The sequence below is a fragment of the Ovis aries genome, chromosome 3 (assembly GCF_016772045.2).
Source record: "Ovis aries strain OAR_USU_Benz2616 breed Rambouillet chromosome 3, ARS-UI_Ramb_v3.0, whole genome shotgun sequence".
Classification (NCBI taxonomy): Eukaryota; Metazoa; Chordata; class Mammalia; order Artiodactyla; family Bovidae; genus Ovis; species Ovis aries.
This window is the reverse complement of record NC_056056.1, coordinates 3,888,456-3,910,990: the sequence shown is the minus strand read 5'-3', so window position 1 is coordinate 3,910,990 and position 22,535 is coordinate 3,888,456. Positions and strand designations below refer to the sequence as shown.

Here is a 22,535-nt window from a genome sequence, read left to right as displayed (position 1 = left end):
GGAAAGGCTACCCACGCCAGTATTCTGGCTCAGAGAATGTACTGATCACAAAGAGCTGTTCGTTAGTTTATCTGAATCCACTTTTGCTTTTTCTGGTCTATTCTCTACACAGCAGCCATAGTCTTTTATAGGCATATGTCAGATTCCGGTACGTCCTGCATAAAAGCCCTCAAGGGTTCTCCATCACACTCAGTAAAAGCCAATCTGTTACTACATCCTCTTCTGGATCTGTCTGGCCTAGGTCTACCTCTGACCCTTCATCTCCCCACCACACACACTTTTCTCCCTACAGTTTTTGTCCTCGTAATTCTCTAGAATGGCCCCTGGCCCCTTGGTTCGGGTTCTTCCACACAGCTGCTCACTTAACGCTTCACAACGGGCGCTAAATAACTCTTGAGAAACAAAGGACAGACGCCTGCATTCTGCCCCAGCTGGGGGGTGAGTGGGGGGGCACTTCCAGGTTTTCCCTGTGTAGAGGTGGACGAGCACTCAAGGCGCAATTCCTGGGAGTTCCCTGGAGATCTAGTGGCGATCTTAGGCTTCTTCTGGGCTTTCACATGAATACTGAGATCCTGAAAGGCGCGCAGAATGGCAAAAAAAAAAAAAAAAAAAAATTTAAAGCACAATTCTCTGGCTCTCGCCATTTCCAGATTGAACTCCTCGTGGCCTCTGTCTTCGGAGGGCCATCAGGAGTGGGGTAGGGTTGGGGATGAGGGGTGGGGGTGGGGGTCCCAGCCCCTCAAGAAACCTCTTGAAGTGAACGTCTGGAAACCAATTCATTACTGGGACCTGCCCGCCAAAGACGGAGAAGGCGACGGCACCCCACTCCAGTAGGAAAATCCCAAGGACAGAGGAGCCTGGTAGGCTGCGGTCCATGGGGTCGCAAAGAGTCGGACACGACTGAGCGACTTCCCTTTCACTTTCATGCATTGGAGAAAGCAATGGCAACCCACTCCAGTGTTCTTGCCTGGAGAATCCCAGGGACAGGGGACCCTGGTAGGCTGCCGTCTATGGGGTCACGCAGCAGCAGCATTAGCAACAGCAGCAGCAGCAGCAGCAGCAGCCCGCCAAGGAAGACACACAGGAAGTCCTCCTCGAACCCGCCCTCGAGCTGTCAGTGGGCGGAATTCGAGGAAGGGGCGGGAACCCGCCTACGAGTGGTTTGTTATTGGCGGAAAGGAAACCGGAAGGAGGGGGTCGGAACCCGGCTTCCTCTCGACTCTTCATTGGCTAAAAGACTGGGGCCCTCGGGTTCTCATTGGTTAAAGACTCACTGGGCGAATCTTACACGTCCTCCGGGTCCCTCGCGGGTTGGTTGATGAGATTGGCCTCTACCCCGCCTCTCGGGCGCCTCAGCTTATTATTTTACACACAGAGGTGGGGATCCGCGCGGTCGTTTGCCGCCCAGCCTCGGGCATTCGCCTTAGCGCCGTCCTGCTCGAAGCCTTCGAGCCTGACGGAACTCAGGGATATAGACTACACGCGAGCGGGGAGGGGACCCCGGAACGATTCTTTCCCGGAACCATTGAGACAAGGCTTCCAGGAGCGTGTGGAGGGGACGTTCTCCCCTCACACCCCCGGTGGGCCTGACTGGACTGGCGGGGATGGCGGCGGCGACGGTAGACGCTCGGCCGGGCGCCGCCATCCCGGTGGAGCTGCGGCGCGAGAGGCGCATGGTGTGTGTGGAGTACCCGGGCGTGGTGCGCGACGTGTCCAAGATGCTGCGGACCCTGGGCGGCGAGGAAGGCGTCTCCCGGGTGAGGAGCGGGGAGTCTCCAGGGGAACACTGAGTCGCGGGACTGCGGCTGAGGGGCGAGACCAGCCCGGGAGGGATCTGAGGTTGCCTTGGCAACGGAGCTCCAGTCGGTTCTGGAGGGGCCAGGGGGCGGGGGTCTGATTTGGGGGCTGCCGGGCGTAGATTGATTTCCCCTAGTATCTGAGGGAAGAGGGGCTTCCTTGGTGGCCCAGTGGCAAAGAATCCGCCTGCAGAGCAGGAGACGCGCCTTTCGAAGATCTCTGGAGAAGGAAATGGCAACCCACTCCAGTGTTCTTGCCTGGAAAGTCCCTGGAACAGAGGAGCCCGGAGGGCTGCAGTCCATGAGGGTCGCACCGACTCTTTGGAGTCGGACCGAACGAGCGACACAACAGACCTACATGAGGAGGGGAAGAAGGATTATGTTACTCGAGTTAAAGAGTAGTAATGTATGTGTGTTAGGCGCACAGTCGTGTCCGACTCTTTGCGACCCCACAGACTGTAGCCCGCCAGGCTACTCTTCTGTCCATGGAATTCTCCAGGCAAGAATACTGGAGTGGATTGCTATTCCCTTCTCCAGAGGACTTTCCATCCCAGGGATTGAACCCTGGTCTCCTGCAAATTTGTTCTGCACCAGCTATATTTCTAGGTTCTTTACCTGCATTAGCATCGCATCAGAACCCTGCCAGGTAGGGACTGGGGTTGTCCAGATTTTACAGGAAAACTGAAAAACAGCTTGTTCAAGTTCACCCAGCAAACAGTGGAGCTGGGATGAATTCTCTACCTGGTGTAAAGCTGTGTGTCAGTGACTTAAATGCACCAGGTCTTGAAGTGTCTCTGTTTTAGAGAGTCCTTCCCTGACTGCCCTTACTAAAGTGGCTGCTAGCAATTCACCTGCTAATTCCAATCTGAAGCTGTGTTTTAGAGTCTTTATTGTCTGTCTTGGACCCTTGGTTCTGAGATGATCAGCTCTTGTGGGTCCTGGTCTCTCTTGATCACTCTTATAATCTGAACATCCCTAATCGTGCCTGCTTCCAAAATATTGTTTGAATGCATGATTGAATCTTCACAACCATCTAGTGAGTTCAGTTCAGTTCAGTCGCTCAGTCGTGTCCGAATCTTTATGAACCGCACAGTCAAACCCTTTGGCAGTCAATAAAGCAGAAGTAGATGTTTTTCTGGAACTCGCTTTTTTGATGATCCACCGAACGGTGGCAATTTGATCTCTGGTTCCTCTGACTTTTCTAAATCCAGCTTGAACATCTGGAAGTTCACGGTTCATGTACTGTTGAAGCCTGGCTTGGAGAATTTTGAGCATTACTTTGCTAGCATGTGAAATGAGTGCAATTGTGCGGTAGTTTGAGCGTTCTTTGGCATGGCCTTTCTTAGGGATTGGAATGAACACTGACCTTTTCCAGTCCTGTAGCCACTGCTGAGTTTTCCAAATTTGCTGGCATATTGAGTGCAGCACTTTCACAGCATCATCTTTCAGGATTTGAAATAGCTCCACTGGAATTCCATCACCTCCACTAGCTTTGTTCGTAGTGATGCTTCCTAAGGCCCACTTGACTTCACATTCCAGGATGTCTGGCTCTAGGTGAGTGATCATACCATCATGATTATCTGGGTCGCGAAGATCTTTTTTGTACAGTTCTTCCGTGTATTCTTGCCACCTCTTAATATCTTCTGCTTCTGTTAGGTCCATACCATTTCTGTCCTTTATTGTGCCTGTCTTTGCATGACATGTTCCCTTGGTATCTTTAATTTTCTTGAAGAGATCTCTAGTCTTTCCCATTCTATTGTTTTCCTCCATTTCTTTGCATTGATCGCTGAGGAAGGCTTTCTTATCTCTCCTTGCTATACTTTGGAACTCTGCATTCAAATGGGTGTTTCTTTCCTTTTCCCCTCTCTTCTTTTCACAGCTATTTGTAAGGCCTCCCCAGACAGCCACTTTGCTTTTTTGCATTTCTTTTCCATGGGGATGGTCTTGATCCTTGTCTCCTATACAGTGTCACAAACCTCTGTCCATACTTCTTCAAGGCACTCTGTCAGATCTAATCCCTTGAATCTGTTTTTCACTTCCACTGTATAATTGTAAGGGATTTGATTTAGGATTTGATTTAGATCATACCTGAATGGTCTAGTGGTTTTCCCTACTTTCTTCATTTTAAGTCTGAATTTGGCAATAAGGAGCTCATGATCTGAGCCACAGTCAGCTCCCGGTCTTGTTTTTGTTGACTGTATAGAGCTTCTTCATCTTGGCTGCAAAGAATATAATCAGTCTGATTTTGGTGTTGACCATCTGGTGATGTCCATGTGTAGAGTCTTCTCTTGTGTTGTTGGAAGAGGGTGTTTGCTATGATTAGTGCCTTCTCTTGGCAACTCTATTAGCCTTTGCCTTGCTTCATTCTATGCTCCAAGGCCAAATTTGCCTGTTACTCCAGGTATTTCTTGACTTCCTACTTTTGCATTCCAGTCCCCTATAATGAAAAGGACATCTTTTTTGGTTGTTAGTTCTAAAAGCTCTTGTAGGTCTTCATAGAACCGTTCAACTTCAGCCTTACAGGTCGGGGCATAGACTTGGATTACTGTGATACTGGATGGTTTGCCTTGAAAATGAACAGAGATCATTCTGTCGTTTCTGAGATTGCATCCAAGTACTGCATTTTGGACTCTCTTGTTGACTATGATGGTTACCCCATTTCTTCTAAGGGATTCTTGCCCACAGTAGTAGATATAACAGTCATCTGAGTTAAATTCAGCCATCCCAGTCCATTCTAGTTCTCTGATTCCTAAAATGTCGATGTTCACTCTTGCCATCTCCTGTTTGACCACTTCCAATTTGCCTTGATTCATGGACCTAACATTCCAGGTTCCTGTGCAATATTGCTCTACAGCTTTGGACTTTGCTTCCATCACCAGTCACATCTACAACTGGGTGTTGTTTTTGCTTTGGCTCCATCTCTTCATTCTTTCTGGAGTTATTTCTCCACTGATCTCCAATAGCATAATGGGCACCTACTGACCTGTGGAATTTATCTTTTAGTGGAATTTATCTTTTTGCCTTTTCATATTGTTCATACTGTGGTGTTGGAGAAGACTCTTGAGAGTCCTTTGGACTGCAAGGAGATCCAACCAGTCCATCCTAAAGGAGATCGGTCCTGACTGTTCATTGGAAGGAATGATGTTGAAGCTGAAACTCCAGTACTGTGGCCACCTGTTGTGAAGAGCTGACTCATTTGAAAAGACCCTGATGCTAGGAAAGATTGAAGGCAGGAGGAGAAGGGGGCAACAGAGGATGAGATGGTTGGATGGCATCACCGACTCAATGGACATGAGTTTGAGTAAACTCTGGGAGTTGGTGATGGACAGGGAGGCCTGGCATGCTGTGGTCCATGGGGTTGCAAAAAGTTGGACATGACTGAGCAACTGAATTGAACTGAACTGCTCATGGGGTTCTCAAGGCAAGAATACTGAAGTGCTTTGCCATTCCCTTCTCCAGTGGACTACATTTTGTCAGAACTCTCCACAATGACCTGTCCATCTTGGGTGGCCTACGCAGCATGGGTCATAGTTTCATTGAGTTGGACAAGGCTGTGGTCCATGTGATCAGATTGGTTAGTTTTCTGTGATTGTGATTTTCATTCTGTCTGCCCTCTGATGGAGACATATAAGAGGCTTATGGAAGCTTCCTGATGGGAGAGACTGTCTGAGGGGGAAACTGGGTTTTGTTCTGATGGGTGGGGCCATGCTCAGTTCAGTTCAGTTCATTTCAGTCGCTCAGTCGTGTCTGACTCTGCGACCCCATGAACTGCAGCACGCCAGGCCTCCCTGTCCATCACCATCTTCCGGAGTTCACTCAGACTCATGTCCATCGAGTCTGTGATGCCATCCAGCCATCTCATCCTCGGTCGTCCCCTTCTCCTCCTGCCCCCAATCCCTCCCAGCATCAGAGTCTTTTCCAATGAGTCAATGCTTCTCATGAGGTGGCCAAAGTACTGGAGCTTCAGCTTTAGCATCATTCCTTCCAAAGAAATCCCAGGGCTGATCTCCTTCAGAATGGACTGGTTGGATCTCCTTGCAGTCCAAGGGACTCTCAAGAGTCTTCTCCAACACCACAGTACAAAAGCATCAATTCTTCAGCGCTCAGCTTTCTTCACAGTCCAACTCTCACATCCATACATGACCACAGGAAAAACCATAGCCTCGACTAGACGGACCTTAGTCAGCAAAGTAATGTCTCTGCTTTTGAATATACTATCTAGGTTGGTCATAACTTTTCTTCCAAGGAGTAAGTGTCTTTTAATTTCATGACTGCAGTCACCATCTACAGTGATTTTGGAGCCCCAAAAAATAAAGTCTGACGCTGTTTCCACTGTTTGCCCATCTATTTCCCGTGAAGTGATGGGACCAGATGCCATGATCTTCGTTTTCTGAATGTTGAACTTTAAACCAACTTTTTCGCTCTCCTCTTTCACTTTCATCGAGAGGCTTTTTAGTTCCTCTTCACTCTCTGCCATAAGGGTGGTGTCATCTGCATATCTGAGGTTCTTGATATTTCTCCCGGCAATCTTGATTCCAGCTTGTGTTTCTTCCAGTCCAGCGTTTCTCATGATGTACTCTGCATATAAGTTAAATAAGCAGGGTGACAATATACAGCCTTGACGTACTCCTTTTCGTATTTGGAACCAGTCTGTTGTTCCGTGACCGTTTCTAACTGTTGCTTCCTGACCTGCGTACAGATTTTTCAAGAGCAGGTCAGGTGGTCTGGTATTCCCATCTCTTTCAGAAGTTTCCGCAGTTTATTGTGATCCACACAGTCAAAGGCTTTGGCATAGTCAATAAAGCAGAAATAGATGTTTTCTGGAACTCTCTTGCTTTTCCATGATCCAGTGGATATTGGCAATTTTATCTCTGGTTCCTCTGCCTTTTCTAAAACCAGCTTGAACATCAGGGAGTTCACGGTTCACATATTGCTGAAGCCTGGCTTGGAGAATTTTGAGTATTACTTTACTAGCATGTGAGATGAGTACAATTGTGTGGTAGTTTGAGCATTCTTTGGCATTGCCTTTCTTTTGGGATTGGAATGAAAACGGACCTTTTCCAGTCCTGTGGCCACTGTTGAGTTTTCCAAATTTGCTGGCATATTGAGTGCAGCACTTTCACAGCATCATCTTTCAGGATTTGAAACAGCTCAACTGGAATGCCATCCCCTCCACTAGCTTTGTTCGTAGTGATGCTTTCTAAGGCCCACTTATAGAGTTTTGCCAAGAAATTGCACTGGTCCTAGCAAACACCCTCTTCTAACAACACAAGAGAAGACTCTATACATGGGCATCACCAGATGGTCAACACTGAAATCAGATTGATTATATTCTTTGCAGCCAAAGATGGAGAAGCTCTATACAGTCAACAAAAACAAGACCAGGAGCTGCCTGTGGCTCAGATCATGAGCTCCTTATTGCCAAATTCAGGCTTAAATTGAAGAAAGTAAGGAAAACTGCTAGACCATTCAGGTATGACCTGAATCAAATCCCTTGTGATTCTACAGTGGAAGTAAGAAATAGATTTAAGGGCCTAGATCTGATAAATAGAGTGCCTGATGGACTGTGGACTGAGGTTCGTGACATTGTGCAAGAGACAGGGATCAAGACCATCCCCATGGAAAAGAAATGCAAAAAAGCAAAGTGGTTGTCTGGGGAGGCCTTACAAATAGCTGTGGAAAGAAGAGAGGCGAAAAGCCAAGGAGAAAAGGAAAGATATAAGCATCTGAATGCAGAGTTCCAAAGAATAGCAAGAAGAGATAAGAAAGCCTTCTTCAGTGATCAATGCAAAGAAATAGAGGAAAAGAACAGAATGGGAAAGACTGGAGATCTCCTCAAGAAAATTAGAGATACCAAGGGTACATTTCAGGCAAAGATGGGCTCAATAAAGGACAGAAATGGTCTGGACCTAACAGAAGCAGAAGATACTAAGAAGAGGTGGCAAGAATACACAGAAGAACTGTACAAAAAAGATCTTCACGACCCAGATAATCATGATGATGTGATCACTAATCTAGAGCCAGACATCTTGGAATGTGAAGTCAAGTGGGGCCATGCTCAGTAAATCTTTAATCCAGTTTTCTGTTGATGGGCAGGGCTGTGTTCCCCCCCGTTGTTGACCTGAGGCCAAACTATGGTGCAGGTGATGAAGATGATGGCGACCTCCTTCCAAAGGTCCCGTGCATGCACTGCCACACTCAGTGCCCCGACCCTGCAGCAGGCCGCCACCGATCCACGCCTCCCCCGGAGACTCCTGGACCCTCCCGGGCGAGTTTGGGTTGGTCTCTCGTGGGGTCCTGGCTCCTTTCTCCTGGGTCCTGGTGCACAAGGTTTGTCTGTGCCCTCCCAGAGTCTGTTTCCCAGTCCTGGGTAAGTTCTCATGGCTCTATGGTGGGGTTAATGGTGACCTCCTCCCAGAGGGCTTATGCCACACCCAGGTCTGCTGCACCCAGAGCCCCTGCCCCTGCGGCAGGCCACTGCTGACCCAGATCTCCTCAGGAGACACCCAAACACAGTTCTGTGAGTTAGGTACCTCTATTATGCCCATTTTTTTGGTAAAGACACAGGAAGAAAAGTTGGTCAAACAAGCCCATACATAGTACAGAGGGAATTTAAACACGTACATGCCTCCCTCTGAAGTCTGAACTCTTAATTCTGTTTCCTCATCCGTTATGAATATTGAAAAGCCTTGAACCTGTCATTGAGCACAGGAGGCTCGTAGAGGCCCAGTCATTCACGTCTTGTTCTTTTACCCTCACTTACTGACTTTACTGTGGCTTTGACAGGATCTGTACTGCTGCTAACCCCAGGGATGTTTGTACCCAGGTACAGGGTGAGCCCTTTGGGGAAAAGACTGGTCAGTCATTCATTCCATTCCTGCTTCTTGTGTACCTATTGTGAGCCAGGCCCACATTTAGGGCCATTTCCGGCACAGCAGTCTAATAGACCTGTTCCTGGTGATAGGGGCTCTTTTTAACCTTCTTTCCCTAGACGCTTCGTGGATGCCTGCTAAGGGCCAGGTTGTGTCCTGGGTGTTGGGGCGCCAGCAGGTGGGTGACCTCGGCCTAGGGGACGTTGCTCGTGCTTTCACATGCACACGGCTGACACTGTTGCTTCTTAGCCCATGTGGACAGGCTCCCGCGTGGATGGCGCAGGTAGCGTGTTTGCCCCGCCTTACGAGCCAGGCTAAGCGCCTTGTGTATGTGTTCTCTTAGTCATCATAAGAATCTGATCAATGGGTCCTCCTATTACCATTTTAAGGAGAAGGAGCCAAGGCCTGGAAAGGAGGAGTCACACGAGTCAGGGCCAAGTGCTTGTTACTGATTTCATCTCCTTCGGACCTTGAAACATTTGTAAATGAGGCTGAATACTAGGACCTTTTTGGGGCGGGTAGTTCCTAACCGTAGACAAGTCACGCGGCTCCCACTGAGACTCTCCATGGCAGACGCGGGGGTAACACCACCACAAACTGCTGCCGGAAGAATGGCGGTTCCCTGTACTGACCAGGCTTTGCTTAACTGGCAGTTATTGTCTCCAACTTTGCTGCTTTATAACCTTTTAGAAGAAAGAAGGTGTTAGTCGCACAGTCGTGTCCAAATCTTTGCAACCCCATGGATAGTAGCCCATCAGACTTCTCAGTCCAAGAGAGCTCCAGGCACGAATACTGGAGTGGGTAGCCATTCCCTTCTCTAGGGGATCTTCCCGACTCAGGAATGAACCCCGGTCTCCCACATTGCGGGCAGACTCTTTACCATCTGAGCCACCAGGGAAGCTTTAGAAAGGAAGAGGCTGTCCTCATGTTCTCTACCAGATAAAAGCTGAGATCCTTGGGTTTGGAAAATGAGTCTTTGGGAATTAAAAGCCTAGAACACAAAACAGAAAAAGCCTCCTGGGTCCCCAGCGGGCCTTCACTGAGGGAGGAGCTGCCACTGCGCGGCCGACCTCCCTGTCACTCTCTCCTTTGGTCTCACCGCAGATCTACGCAGATGCCACCAAGAGGCTGGAGCTTTACTTCCGGCCCAAGGACCCCTACTGCCACCCTGTGTGTGCCAACCGCTTCAGTACCAACAGCCTGCTGCTCCGGATCAAGCGGAAGACCAGGCGACAGAGTGGGGTGCTGGGGCCTGAGGCTCGCCCTCAGGTCACGTACGACATAGAGAGCCTTGGAGTCGTCTCCACAGTCTTCAAATTTCAAGGTAACTGCGAAATGCATTCTTCCTGTGCTGGGTCATTTCCGGGCCTGTGTCCCTCGTGCCTGCAGGGGCTACGTGGATTATCCGCCTATGAAGGGGCCCGGGCTGTGCCCAGGCGTGAGGGGAGGGCAGAGCGTGGGCCCTGTCCAGGAGGCAGGGTGCCCTCACTCCAGCCAGCAGCTCCCTGTGGGCCCTGGGCTCTTGGCCGCTGGAGTTCTCTGAGACATCTCATGTTTAAAGCCATTTTGCAGGGCCAAAGGAAAAAGTCCACAGGCCTCCAGTTTTCAACCCCACCCCCTCCCTCGTATTTTGGGACCTGTGAGTCTTGACCGCTGCTGGTCTTGTCTCCCGTCTAAATCCTTCCCAGATCACCTCAACCCCTTGGAACCTCATGTCCTTTGACCTCTCAGCCAACTAGATGTCTCCTGCGGGGTCCTCACAGGGGTGAGGCGTGGGGTAGGGCGGGGAGTCATGCCTGCCTGAGCCTCCCTGGGTCTGCTTGTCTGACAATGGGGCCCTGGGCCCCGTGGCCCCCCATGGGGATTCGGGAGGTGGTGCTCTTAGAGAGCCCATCCACGCGCACAGGAAGCACTTGGCAAATGACTACTAAGTCTGGAGCGTGTCTGCGGAAGCCGCTGCAGGTCTAAGGCAGAAACAAAAAACGAAAGGCTGGAAATGAAGAATAAAAAGTGAGCGAAGACTGAAACAGGCCTTGGGATCCCCACACGGTGGGTGTTCTGAACGTCCATCGCTGGTGGAATGTGTCTCCACCAGGGAGGGCTGTCCTTCCTGGGACGGGGCTCTCCCCGTGATGCGTTTTCCCCTCTCTAACTGAGCCGGCAGTTCCCTGCTCAGTGTGTGTCCTGGACTGGCAGCATCAGCCTCACCTGCGGCATGTCTCAGCACGCGCACGGTGCAGCTCATACATTCCCAACCTGGACTCCATCCTCAGTGTCATGAACCACCCCCCGCCCCCGCCCCGACAAATAACGTCTCTCCAGATGACTCGGAGCACCCAGGGCCGAGCTCCCAGAAGTGACTCAAGGGGGTTGGTTTCAGCTCCTGCCACTCTTGCCCGGCAGCCTCTCCTGCGAGGCCCCCTCAGCGCCCCCAAGCAGATGTGGGCCTTGTGTGGCAGCTGCCAGCGCCTGGGCGGTGTTAAAGGGCGTCTGCCGCCTGTCCGCCTCTCTCCCCAGGGATGTCCGACTTCCAGTACCTGGCGGTGCACACAGAGGCAGACGGCAGGCAGGTGTCCATGTACGACAAGGTGCTCATGCTCAAGCCCCAGAAGGAGAGCTTCTTCCACCAGGACCTGCCACTCTACATCCCCCCGCCCATCTTCTCCAGGCTGGACACACCGGTGGACTACTACTACCGCCCAGAGACACAGCACCGGTGAGCGCCCCCTCGGCCGCCGCCCCGCAGCATCGGGATCCTGAGGGGGGAGGGCCCTGTGCTCAGAAGGCTGAACTCTGCCCCCCATGGGTCAGGGGGCCCAGGCAGCCGGCTCTGCTCAGGCCCTTGGCCCCAGTGCCTCCAAAAGCAGAGCAGCTGGTGACCAGGAGTCAGGAGCCTGCCCTGGTCCCTGCATCCCACCCAGAGCCCTTGCTTAGAGCTGTCCCCACACCATGGAATGTCGATCAAGATGTTGCCTCAGGACTGGAGGGCCCATTGCCAAAAGTGTGTATGTGAAAGTGTGGAGAGACAGACATCTCCTAACTAGGGGCACTGAGAACGAGGTTGGTTGACTTTTTTGGAGAGCCATCTGGCAGGATTTATTACAGTTTTGTTTTAAGCTTAGCCGTACCACGTGGCTTAGGGGATCTTAGTTCCCTGACCAGGGATCGAACCCATGTTCCCTGTAGCGGAAGTACGGAGTCCTAACCACTAGACCACCAGGGAATTCCCCTGCTATGGTGTTAAATGTTCTTTCCAGTCGACCGAGTGGTTCCTCCTGTAGGAATTTATCCCATAGTGATTCCCACCTCAGTGCTCAAAGATACACTGACAGGAGCGTTTCCTGGCTGGTTGTGGGCGGGAAGCTAGGAGAACCTGGTGTAGCGGGAGAGCCCGCGCCGGCGGGGGCCTGTGTTCAGGTTCGGGGCCTGTGACCCCACGAGAGCCCCGACCTCCTGCTCCAGCCTGTCCACCTGGTAGCAATAGTGACAGTCCCGTGTCTCTGCATCGCTAGAGAACTGCACGCCTGAAGCCCCTGGGAATACTCAGTACAGTGCGTGCCGGCGGAGTGTGGTACAGTGGATAAGCAGGTGGCGACCAGTCCGTGAATAGGTGCCGTGCAGTTACTTAAGTGATGGCCTGTCTGTGCCAGGGAAGACCACACCGCCTGTACCAGAGCCCGGCTCCATGGGCCGACGTGGCTCATGTCCAGAGAACCTCACTAGAGCAGACTGCACGCTGTAAAAATAAACTGAGCGACAACAGAAGCCTGGGAAAACCGGGAAGATTGGGCCCAGACAGTCATCTCTGGAGGGGCGGAAGGACGAGAACCTGCTTTTCCCTCATCAAATATTTGCATCAACGAGCACTGTCCGCCTGGCAGGGCCCAGGCCTCCCCTTGGAGCTGGGGTTGGAGGGGGCATGACAGGTGGCTCTCTGTGGGCCCAGCTGGGGATCCGGCAGGGCACATGGGGTGAGTAAGTGGGCAGCGGGGGCCAGTGGGCAGGCGTGTGTCTTAAAGGAGACAAGTGGGGACTGGGCTGTTGTGGACCGTGAGTGGGGCATAGGGAGGACTCTTGGGGGTGTGACCTTTGAAACAGGTGAAGGTCCGGGGAGGGAGGGAGGGCGTACCAGACCTGGGTGCTGCTGCTGGCACGTGCAGAGGACTGGTCTAGGGGATTGTCCCTGAAGCCAAGAGACTGGTGGGTGAGGGTTCTGCAGACCCCGCGGAGGAGCTTAGATTCTGCCCTGAAGAGAGAGGGGAATTGTTCTCTTCCTTTAAAAAATGCATTCTGAGGTGTTCCAAAAGGAGAGGGGGCTGTCTGGACCCCCCCACCCACGTCACCAGCTTCAGCCATTAGCAGCCTTCCGCTGCTGGCTTCCTCTCCCCTCCGCCACCCCGGCATCACAGCGCACCCTCCAGAAACAAGTTGGTGTGCATCTGCGCCGGGAAGAGCTAAGGCAGCCACGGCACCGGCCGCAGATCGAGCGAATGCAACAGCATCCTTACGTCATCCCGGCCCAGGATGTCTGCCCCATTGTCTCCAAGGTGACTTGAGAGCCAGGGGACGTCGCCAACTCTCAGGCCTGTTGAGCCCATCATCCCACCGCCTCACCCTTTTTTCTGATCACAGGAGTAAACTGCGCTTGTTAGAAAAGACCAAACCTTGTAGATGTGTTTAACTAAAAGAATCAAGTCCATCCCCTCCCGCCGAAAACTCTAGCCTGTGCAGTGACAGAGTTTTCTGTGCGTATATTATACTAGATACAAGAGTTTTAATTTTTAAAATGTGCATATTTCTAAAATGTTTTAATTATTTTCCTCCCACAAACATTTTACTCCTAAGTCAGAAACAGACACAAATATGTCCAGGAAGAAACGAGAGCGCGCCCTCCCTTCCCCCGACACTGCTGGCCCTGGCGCTGGCTGGCAGCAGTGACTGCAGTCACGCCTCTGTCCTCGCGCCTCTGGGAGGGGCCTGGGGTGGGAAGCCAGCTGCCTTGGGACCCACGGGCCCTGTTTTTCTCTTATGTGGTTTATTGATTTTCCGGCACATGGAAAGAGCCTGCCTGGTCTCCCAGGGCTGCAATCGATTTTTCTGCTCTGCTGACCTTCCTGGGTACCGAGGACTGGCCGAGGAGGCCTGGCGTCCGCCTCACTGGCCTGCCCTGGTCCAGGGAGGTGCAGCTTCCTAGATGACCTGTGGACCCTCCTCCTTGAGGCAGTTGAGGTGGGGGGAGCCAGCAGAGAGCCAGGCAGGGCCCCCCTCCCTGCAGTTGCCGCTGGGCCCGGAGGGGCCGCCAGGGGCTCTCCTGCTCAGGTGTCTGGGGCTTCAGGGATGTGTCTTTAAAACGGGACAAATTCGGGGGGTTTCAGATGGAGTCATGCTTTTGAAAAAAGCCATAGCTTCGATCCCGTCTTTATAATTCTGTTTCCCAATGTGAAAAATCACTTTGTTGTTCTTTGTAAATATGCAGATGGTGTGTACTCATGGAAAATGAAGGTGAAATGGAAACAGATTTAAAAGCGAATAATCCCGTGTGACATCCAGGATGTACTTTGAAAAGTACTTCAGAATAATAGAGTGGGTTGGGGTGGAGCCTGGATGGTGTGGAAGTGGCCATGTGATGGCAGTTGTGGGAGCTGATGGGGGGCGTCTGGGGGTCCTTGGGGCTGCTCCCCTGCTTCAGCAAGGCCGGACGCTCCGACTCCCACCTCAGAGGGAGGCACTCGGAGCCTCCTGGGAAGCGTTGGCCCCTGTGTTCGGTGCTCATAAAGGTTGCCGGCAGCAGAGCGCTTTTTCTACTTTGTTTCTAGTTGAAGGATAGTTGCTTTACAATATTGTCTTGATTTCTGCTATAAAAACGGAGCCCTTTTTTAAAAACTTATTTTTATTCTTGGCCGCGCCACGTGGTTTGCCGGGTCTTAGTTCCCCGACCAGAGATGGGACCTGTGCCCCTGCAGTGGAAGCAGAGTCCGGTTAGCCTCTGTGCTCTGTGATGAGACTGTTCGGTAGTATCCTTCCTCCCTTCACTGCAGTATCGTTGAGATGCTTCAAGTCAGGGACTCAGGCTCCATCGCAGGCGGCCAGATAGTAGTCGGCGCCATCACCACCCGCCCCCAGGCCCCCGCCCAGCCTCCCTGGGCTGGGATCCCAGCTCTGTCACCTCGAGCTCTGGCCCAAGCAGTTCTCCAACCCCCGTGGCCTCAGGGACTTGTGGAAGTTGGGTCCTTGTTATGGGAAAATGGAAGGACCGTTTCGAGGGTTAGATGAGTGATCTGTGATGTCAGTAAGCACAGCCGGCAGAGGATCCGTGGTTCCTGTGTAGCCGCACCTCGGCTGATTCCCCTGCTACGCCTGACAGACGCTGGGCTGTTCCAGATTCTCGCTGGCTGGACAGCGCCATGACAGCTCGATGCGGCTGTGAGGTCACCAGCCTCTGGGATGTTGGGCCCAGCTTCAGAGCCTCCCTGAGCTCTCTGACTCGCTGCCCCTTCGCCCCCGGCTGGCACCGAGGTCCTCCCTTCTCCCAGCTTCCAGGGGAAGCACCCAAACGTGGGCCGCCAGTGTCCAGCTGGGCCCACGCCTGGCGCGCTGCCCTCAGCCCCCTCTCTGCCCCCAGGGAAGGCTACAACAATCCTGCCGTCTCGGGCGAGAACCTGATCGGCCTGAGCAGGGCCCGGCGCCCCCACAACGCCATCTTTGTCAACTTTGAGGGGGACGAGGTGCCCGAGCGGCCGATGGAGGCCGCGGTCCAGACGTGGAAGAAGGTCTGCACCAACCCCGTGGACCACAGAGTGGAGGCGGAGCTGAGGAAGGTGCGCCCCGCCCCTCGGCCGCCCCGTTCACCTGCTGGACCCCGCGCTTGTCTCAGACTTGCTCATTAACTCGCGGGACCCATCACCTCCAGATGCCATGTCTCAAGCTCTGCCAGTGCGCGCCCTGCCTTCCCAAGGCTGAAAGTGTTCTTCAGCCTCCTCTGAGGTTCCCAGGGGGTCAGCGCGGTCCAGGCGTGACTGCAGCCCGGAGTTCCGGGGTCCCAGAAACTTCCTTCCTCCAGTCGTTGGCCAGGGCACACATCAGCTGGGGCACCTGCTGTGTGCCAGGCCTGGCCCTTCCTCCCCGTTAGTCAGCTGGCCAGGCGGCCCTGGGAGGAAGAAGCCTTCTGCCTGGCCCGAGTCACTGGGTCAGGGGACATGGGGCCACTCTTCTGCGCACAGCCCAGCCTCCCCGTGGCTTGGGGCCACTCCTGCCCTGGCCCTCCTCCACCCTCTAGCCTTCCACAGCCCTCCCCTGGGCTGGGCTGTCCCCAGGGCCTCCTCACATCCCAGCGCAGGCCTCTGCCCTCGGGCTGCTCAGGGTCCTGGAGCTCTGGCCTGGCCCCACTCTGGCCTTCGGTCCTCTGCCTCCCCCGTCACCCTTTGGCGGCGCCCCTCGCGGTCCTTCAGGACACGCAGGCTCAGCTGCACTGGCATGTGCTGGGTGCACAGGCCACGTCCGAGGGAGGGACAAGCGAGCACGAGGCAGCCCCCGAGGCTGCCCCTCCTCTGGGGCCGGACCCTGCAGGGGGCCCTGGGGCTGGCGGGCAAGCTGCCTGCCTTCCTCTCAGCCTCTGCTTTGACCCTCCAGCTGTTTGACATCCGTCCTATCTGGTCACGCAACGCCCTCAAGGCCAACATCAGTGTCCACCCCGACAAGCTCAAGATCTTGCTGCCCTTCGTGGCCTATTACATGGTAAGGGTCTGCCTGCTGCCCCCCTGGGTTCCCGCCACGGTTGTCCTGATCCCAGCACCCGCTGGACAGCTCGGTACCGCCCCTGCAGAGGCCCTCCTCAGCCTCCGCGGTCACATGTCAGCCACATTGGGGTGACTGTGGGGTTCAAGACTGATTACGTAACTTGCAAATAAAGGGATTGTACCTTTTTTAACGGCCTTGAGCTGAGAGCTTTCCAGGACCAGGGGCTGGGGTAAGTGCTGTGTGCACAGCCTCTTCTCTGCTGGCGCAGCAGCAGGGGCGTTGCTCTGGTGAGGATGCTAGGCTCGGCCTGGGGCCTCAACGTGCCAGCGTCCTGCAGCCAGCATGTGGCAGAGCTCCTGGGGGCCCTGACCACGGTGCCACCTGCATTCACTCATTCTCCCCGGGTCGAGTGGGCTTCAGTGCGCAGCAGACATACCTCAGACTGAGTCCAAGAGGGACTGGAGATGGGGGTGTCATTGTCAAGATTCCCCAAGGGGCCACGAGGAGGCACTCCTGCCGGCCAGGGGTTGAACGTGGGGCCCTGGGGGGCAGGCAGACGATGTGACTGTGATGGCAGTTGGGGTGGGGGGCCTAGACCCGGCCTCACGGCGCTGCCTTTCAGCCTGGGCGCTCTGGACACGGGGCCTCAGAGCCTCCCGCCTGTCAGGACAGTTGCGACGGTTCCCAGGCTCTTCTCTGTGCCAGGCGCTGTGCCAAGGGCGCCAGGGTCCCCATCTCCTCCTGTCACTGCTGCTCAGTCGCTCAGTTGTGTCCGACTGTTTGCAGCCCCACGGACCGCAGCACGCCAGGCTTCCCTGTACTTTACCATCCCCCAGAGCTTGCTCAGACTCGTGTCCATTGAGTCAGTGATGCCCTCCAACCATCTCATCCTCTGTCTTCCCCTTCTCCTGCCTTCAATCTTTCCCAGCATCAGGGTCTTTTCCAGTGAGTCGGCTTTTCGCATCAGGTGGACAAAGTATTGGAGCTTCAGCTTTAAGACTCCTTTAATCCTCCCCAGAATGCCCTCTGATTGGAAGACCAAGGTTTGGAAGGGTCAAGTGACCCATCCCAGGAAACAGAGCCACATGAGCGAGCTTGCGGGGCAGGGGCTGCAGAGCCCTACCTGAGCCTGCATCCCAGGGGAGCTGAGAATCAGCCTGAACCTCACTTCGTACCTCGACCCTTTCTGTCTCCAGATAACAGGCCCCTGGAGAAGCCTGTGGATTCGATTTGGATATGACCCCCGAAAACGCCCAGAGGCCAAGATTTATCAAGTGCTTGACTTCCGAATCCGATGTGGAATGAAATACGGTAAACAGTTGCTAAAACCCTGGCTCTCCTTTTCCCTTCCTAGCTTTGCATTTGCAGCATCCTCTGGGTAACGAGAGTAGATCCTCACGGAGAGGGTGAGCGCCTTCCGCCCTCAGCGGGCTTGTTGGAGGCGGGCTAGCGCAGACCCGAGGACCCGAGCTCCCGTCCTGGCCCCGTGGTGCCGCTCTAGTGGTCCTTCTGTTCTTCCACAGTTACTTGCGGCTCCTGCCGTGCAGGCCAGGCGTCCGGTCAGTGTCCGTCCCCCGCCTGCGGTGAGTCCCCCGCACACCAAGCAGCGAGACACGGCGGCTCCTGTCCAGCTCGGGGCCCTGTGCCCTCTCTCAGGAGCCGCCCCTGGGAGCCCTGGTGCACCCGTGGTGCAGGCCGCGCTGTCAGGGGCTCTGCACCCCCTAGCCTGATGTGCCCGCCCTCTCCGGCAGGTTACGCCCCCAGCGACATGCCCGTCAAGGCCAAGCGCAGCACCTACAACTACAGCCTCCCCATCACCGTCAAAAAGACCAGTAAGGGCCTCGGGCTCCCTTGCAGAGCAGGCGCCGGGAAAGAGGGGCATCCAGACTGTGGGAGGGCAGGGGCCTCCCGAAGGGTCACTCCAGGGCCCTGCTGGCCAGCGCACCCCAGGGTGGGAGGGGGTGGTCGGGGGGCAGGAGAAATACCCCCCTGTATTCCAGACCCCTGCCGTGGTCCCCTCGCAGCCAGCCAGCTCGTCACCATGCATGACCTGAAGCAAGGCCTGGGCCCCTCAGGGTCGGCCACTGCACAGAAGTCGAGTCCCAACAAGTACAAGCTCAAGGTGGGCGTCCGCAGGCAGCCTGTCTGGGCAAGAGTGAGGGGTGGGTGGAGCAGCGGCCCCTCCCCTGGGCAGGCTGGGCCCCGCTACCCGTACTGGGCCTCGCCTGTGACATGGGGAGGCTCTGATGGAGGCTGCCCTCCCTTCCAGTCCCTTCACCCTACTCCCACTTCCCAGCACTGCCTCCAAACACAACTCAGGATGTGAGCCCCTGGGGCGAGGGTATTGACCACCAGGGCACGTCCGTCTCAGGGAGGGTCTTAGACACCAACAGCCGCGTGCACTGCCCTCTGAGTTGGGCCCTGAGGCCCCTGTGGCCCCCCGGGCAGGGTGAGACTGAGGGCTGTGAGCCCAGAGCCACAGCAGACCACCTGCACCCAGCCGTGGGCTGGATGAGGGCCGCCCTCCCAGGCCTGGGCCCCCTTAGCACAGCCACCCAGCAGGGCAGCGACGTCCCAAGGCCTGTCGTGAGTTGCTCCAGGCCTGGGCAGGAGTCCCCGGCCACAGAGGGCTGGGGCCAGCTATATGCCCGCAGGGTCCGTCTCCTCTCTCCTCAGGGTGGAAAGCCGCCTTCAGGAACCTCATTTTAGGCTGTAGTCTCTACCTCTGGAACTGGTCTGCAGCTCTCCCTAAGATGACCATTTAGGAGAAGTGAGGAGGCCTCTCTTCAGGGAGGCGCCGAGGCAGAGCCCAACCCCAGTGGGGCCTCCCCACTAGACGTGCCTGGCTGGTCTTGCGGGCAGCTCTAGGGTGCCGGGAGGCCTGGCTGCTTCCACGCCTATCAGCACTGGGGGAATTGCAGGTTATGTCCTACTGACCTCCCCGGCCTCTGACCCATCCGCCCGCCTGAATCCAGAGAGGAGAGCCAAGCCTGCCAGGTCTCAGGGCTGGCACAGGCCGCTGCCCTGGAAGAGCCCCGGGGAGCTCCCCCCTGCGGGGACTCGAGCGCCGCCCACCCTGGGCCGCTCCCCTGACCCTCCCGGCTCGTCTCGGCCCTCCTTTCCAGGACTCGGTCTACATCTTCCAGGAGGGGGCCTTGCCGCCGTACCGACAGATGTTCTACCAGTTCTGTGACCTGAACGTGGAGGAGTACGTACCTGAGGGGTGCCGAGGCGGGGACCGGGGCACTCGGGCGCAGAGCAGAGGGACTGCCAGGGACCAAAGTGTGTCCCGCCTCTCCTCCCTCTCATGTCCGCCGTGACCCCTCGGGACGGCTGGGCCCTGGGAGTGAGTGCTGCCAGCCCGTGCCCGGGCTCGCGTGGCACCCAGCAGCGGCTTCCTGGGTCCCCTGTGGGCCACCCTGCCCCCAAGCAGCCAGCCGTGCTGGGCGCAGAGCATGGCGCTGGGCTCGGGTCTTTGTCTTCCTCCTCCGTGGCCCGCACTGGGGTTCCTGACATGGTTCCCAGTCCCCAGAGCCGACAGAATCCCAGACATTTTTAACCCAGCTGTTCCCAGTGATGTTTAGAAAGCCGGGAGAGGGGTGCTGGGCTGGAGGGGCAGCTTACCCCAGGTTGGAGTCCGGCGAGTGGCTTTTGAGGAGGCCCTTTGCGACCGTGCTTATATGCAGGACAGCACTCTGAGTGCTGTTTTTCTGAGCACCCCAGCTCTGCTGAAGCCGCTTACTGGCACCTGTGAGCAGAGACCCCCCCCACCGCCCACCCCGGACCTTTGAGCAGAGACACCCCCGCCCAGGACTTTGAGCAGAGACCCACATCCTGGACCTTTGAGCAGAGACTCCCCCCCAACCTTTGAGCAGAGGACACCCCCCCCCGCCAGAACTTTGAGCAGAGACCCACACCCTGGACCTTTGAGCAGAGACTCTCCCCCCACAGCCTTTGAGCAGAGACCCACCCCCAACCTTTGTCTCCGACACCTAGGCTGCAGAGAGTCATTCACCGCAATGACGGGGCAGAGAGCTCGTGCACTGAGCGGGACGGCTGGTGCCTCCCCAAGACCACGGACGAGCTGAGGGACACCATGTCCCTCATGATCCGGCAGACCATCCGCTCCAAGAGGCCTGGTGAGAGCCGCTCACCCCGCGTGCTGTGGGCGCCCCCAGGGCCGGAGCAGGCATCCCTCAAGGACCTGCTCCACAGGAAACCTCACCTGGTGGGAGCCAAGAGCCAGCATCCCCCCACCCCTGCCCCCGGCGGTTCCCTGAGGCGCTCAGCCCTGGGGTTCCAGGTAGGAGCCGGGCCCAGAAGAGGGGCTGGGGCTGCCCTTGGGGCTGCCACTTCATGCCCAGACCTCACCCTGCGTCCTGCGGCCACGTGTGGGCAGGTTGCTCCTGTCTCTCCTGGGGGGCAGGGGCCCTGTCGCCATGCCCTGCCCGCCCCTTCCCTCTCTGGGGTTCCTTCCAGGCTTGGGGTGGGGGCATCCCAGACCACCGACCCCCACAGAGCTGCCGGGAGCCGGGGCTCTCAGCTTCTCCCAGGACACAGGCCCCTCTGAGCACCCAGTTGGGGAAAGGCAGCCTGGGCCCACTCCTGTGGGGTCCCCTGGACTCCTGAGCTGCCTGGGGCTGCTCCGGGGAGGTTCCCAGGGCCCTGGGCATCAGTGTTTCTCTGAGGGTGCTGGTTAAATGAGTCCAGGTCCACCAGCCATCTTAATTCCTGGAGCAGCTTCAGACTGGAGCCCCAGCCCCTGAATTTGTAGACAGGTCCCCCGGGGCTGAGCCCAGGGACGGCCGGGCCATCGTCGGGACACACCCGGCCTGGTCTCTGGGCCCAGCTCTCTTCTCCAGCCCGACCAAAGCGGACAGTGGGAAAGAGCAGCTGACCGGTGAGTCCGGGGAAGACGAGGAGGAGGAGGAAGACGAGGAGGAGGAGGAGTTCAAGCCGTCCGACGGGAGCGAGAACGAGATGGAGACGGAGATCCTGGACTACGTGTAATGCAGCCGTGGGCCCTTGGCCGGGCCCCCCACCCAGGCCCCTGCCCAGGCCCGAAGAGGGGGCCGGGATGCGCCAGGGACCCCAGCGCTGCCTGCAGCAGCCAGCACGGCCCTAGGCAGCCTGTCTGAGGAGAGCAGCTGGGTGCGCTGCCCCTGGTCCTGCCCAGGCTGCCCCCTGGCCCCGGGTGCCTGTGCCTGGCCTCGCCAGCCCAGCACCCTGCCCTGCCTGTGGCTGAGCCCAGCACCCTGCCCTGCCTGTGGCTGAGACCAGCGGGAGCTGGCGGTGCGGATGGTTTGGCCCAGGAGGGGCCGGCCTGGCTGGGGTCAGGCTGGAGGTGAGGGCGGGGCAAGGACCCTGGTCCAGGTCGCGGTGGCGAAGACTGTCCTCAGGGTTAGACCCCATCTGTTGGGGTGACCTGGCAAAGGGCAGGCCAAGCTGGAGCTGCCCTCATTAAAGACATTTCCCCAAGGAGTCTCAGTGTCTCAGTGTGGGTGTCAGAACCCGAGAGGGGTTTTCTCTGGCCTCGGGGCTTGGGCTCCAGCTGGACGTCATTTGTCCCTTCAGTTGCTTGTCGGTGCCCTGATGCTGGTGATGCTGGGATGGCTGAGAACAGGCCGGGTGCCCCTCAGCAGGTGGGCCAGGTGAGAGCAGCCTTGGAGGGCACTCCAGCCGCACGCTCACCCTTCCTGTTCCACAAGGATGTGTTGCAGAGGGGTTCCTGGAGACGACACCATGGTCTCAGCACTGCCCAGTGGGAAACCAGAGGGCAAGCAGGTCCCTGGGTGGGGCTGAACCTATGCTCCTGGGGGGCACACCCCACACGCTGCCCCAGCCAGAGGGGAGCCCGTCGCCCTGCCTCAGCCAGAAGACCAGAAGCAGCTCTTCCCAATGGCAGGCCGGGCTGCTCCCCGCCCCTCACCTCTGCAAGGCTTTCCCTCAGGCCCTGGTCCCGGCCAGTGGATCTCAGCTGGGGCTCGTCCCACCTCCTGAGCCGTGCTGCCAAGCTCAGACCTCAGGGGAGAGGGTCTGGGTTCTGGCCCCTCACCCAGAAGCCGCCTCAGTTCCTGTGCAGAGCTGAGAAAGACATGCCTGGGGCAGGCAAGCACCGTGCCTCTGCAGC

General features: G+C 56.3%; 1 protein-coding gene across 5 annotated transcripts; it reads left to right on the top strand.

The window, feature by feature from the left end:
* The first annotated feature begins 1,588 nt into the window (after positions 1–1,588).
* Positions 1,589–21,886, top strand: GTF3C5 (general transcription factor IIIC subunit 5). 5 transcript variants are annotated; one of them, XM_027966225.2, is made up of 12 exons: positions 1,589–1,757; positions 9,773–9,992; positions 11,186–11,384; positions 15,291–15,486; positions 16,298–16,402; positions 17,602–17,716; positions 17,929–17,988; positions 18,157–18,237; positions 18,430–18,527; positions 19,531–19,613; positions 20,402–20,544; positions 21,255–21,886. In XM_027966225.2, the coding sequence occupies exons 1-12, from the start codon at positions 1,605–1,607 to the stop codon at positions 21,413–21,415; spliced, it is 1,614 nt and encodes a 537-aa protein (XP_027822026.1). In that variant the 5' UTR covers positions 1,589–1,604; the 3' UTR covers positions 21,416–21,886. The 5 variants fall into 5 exon arrangements, with proteins under 5 accessions (XP_027822026.1, XP_027822025.1, XP_014949604.2 ...); XM_027966224.2 differs by having other exon boundaries at positions 18,406–18,527; XM_015094118.3 differs by lacking the exon at positions 17,929–17,988.
* Positions 21,887–22,535: the final 649 nt, after the last annotated feature.

Excerpts from the sequence above, each read along its gene's own strand:
- GTF3C5 (XM_027966224.2), top strand. The coding sequence starts at position 1,605 with ATGGCGGCGGCGACGGTAGACGCTCGGCCGGGCGCCGCCATCCCGGTG. Across the intron at positions 18,528-19,530 it reads CCAACAAGTACAAGCTCAAG|GACTCGGTCTACATCTTCCA; the intron begins GTGGGCGTCCGC and ends CCTCCTTTCCAG. Across the intron at positions 20,545-21,254 it reads CATCCGCTCCAAGAGGCCTG|CTCTCTTCTCCAGCCCGACC; the intron begins GTGAGAGCCGCT and ends CTCTGGGCCCAG.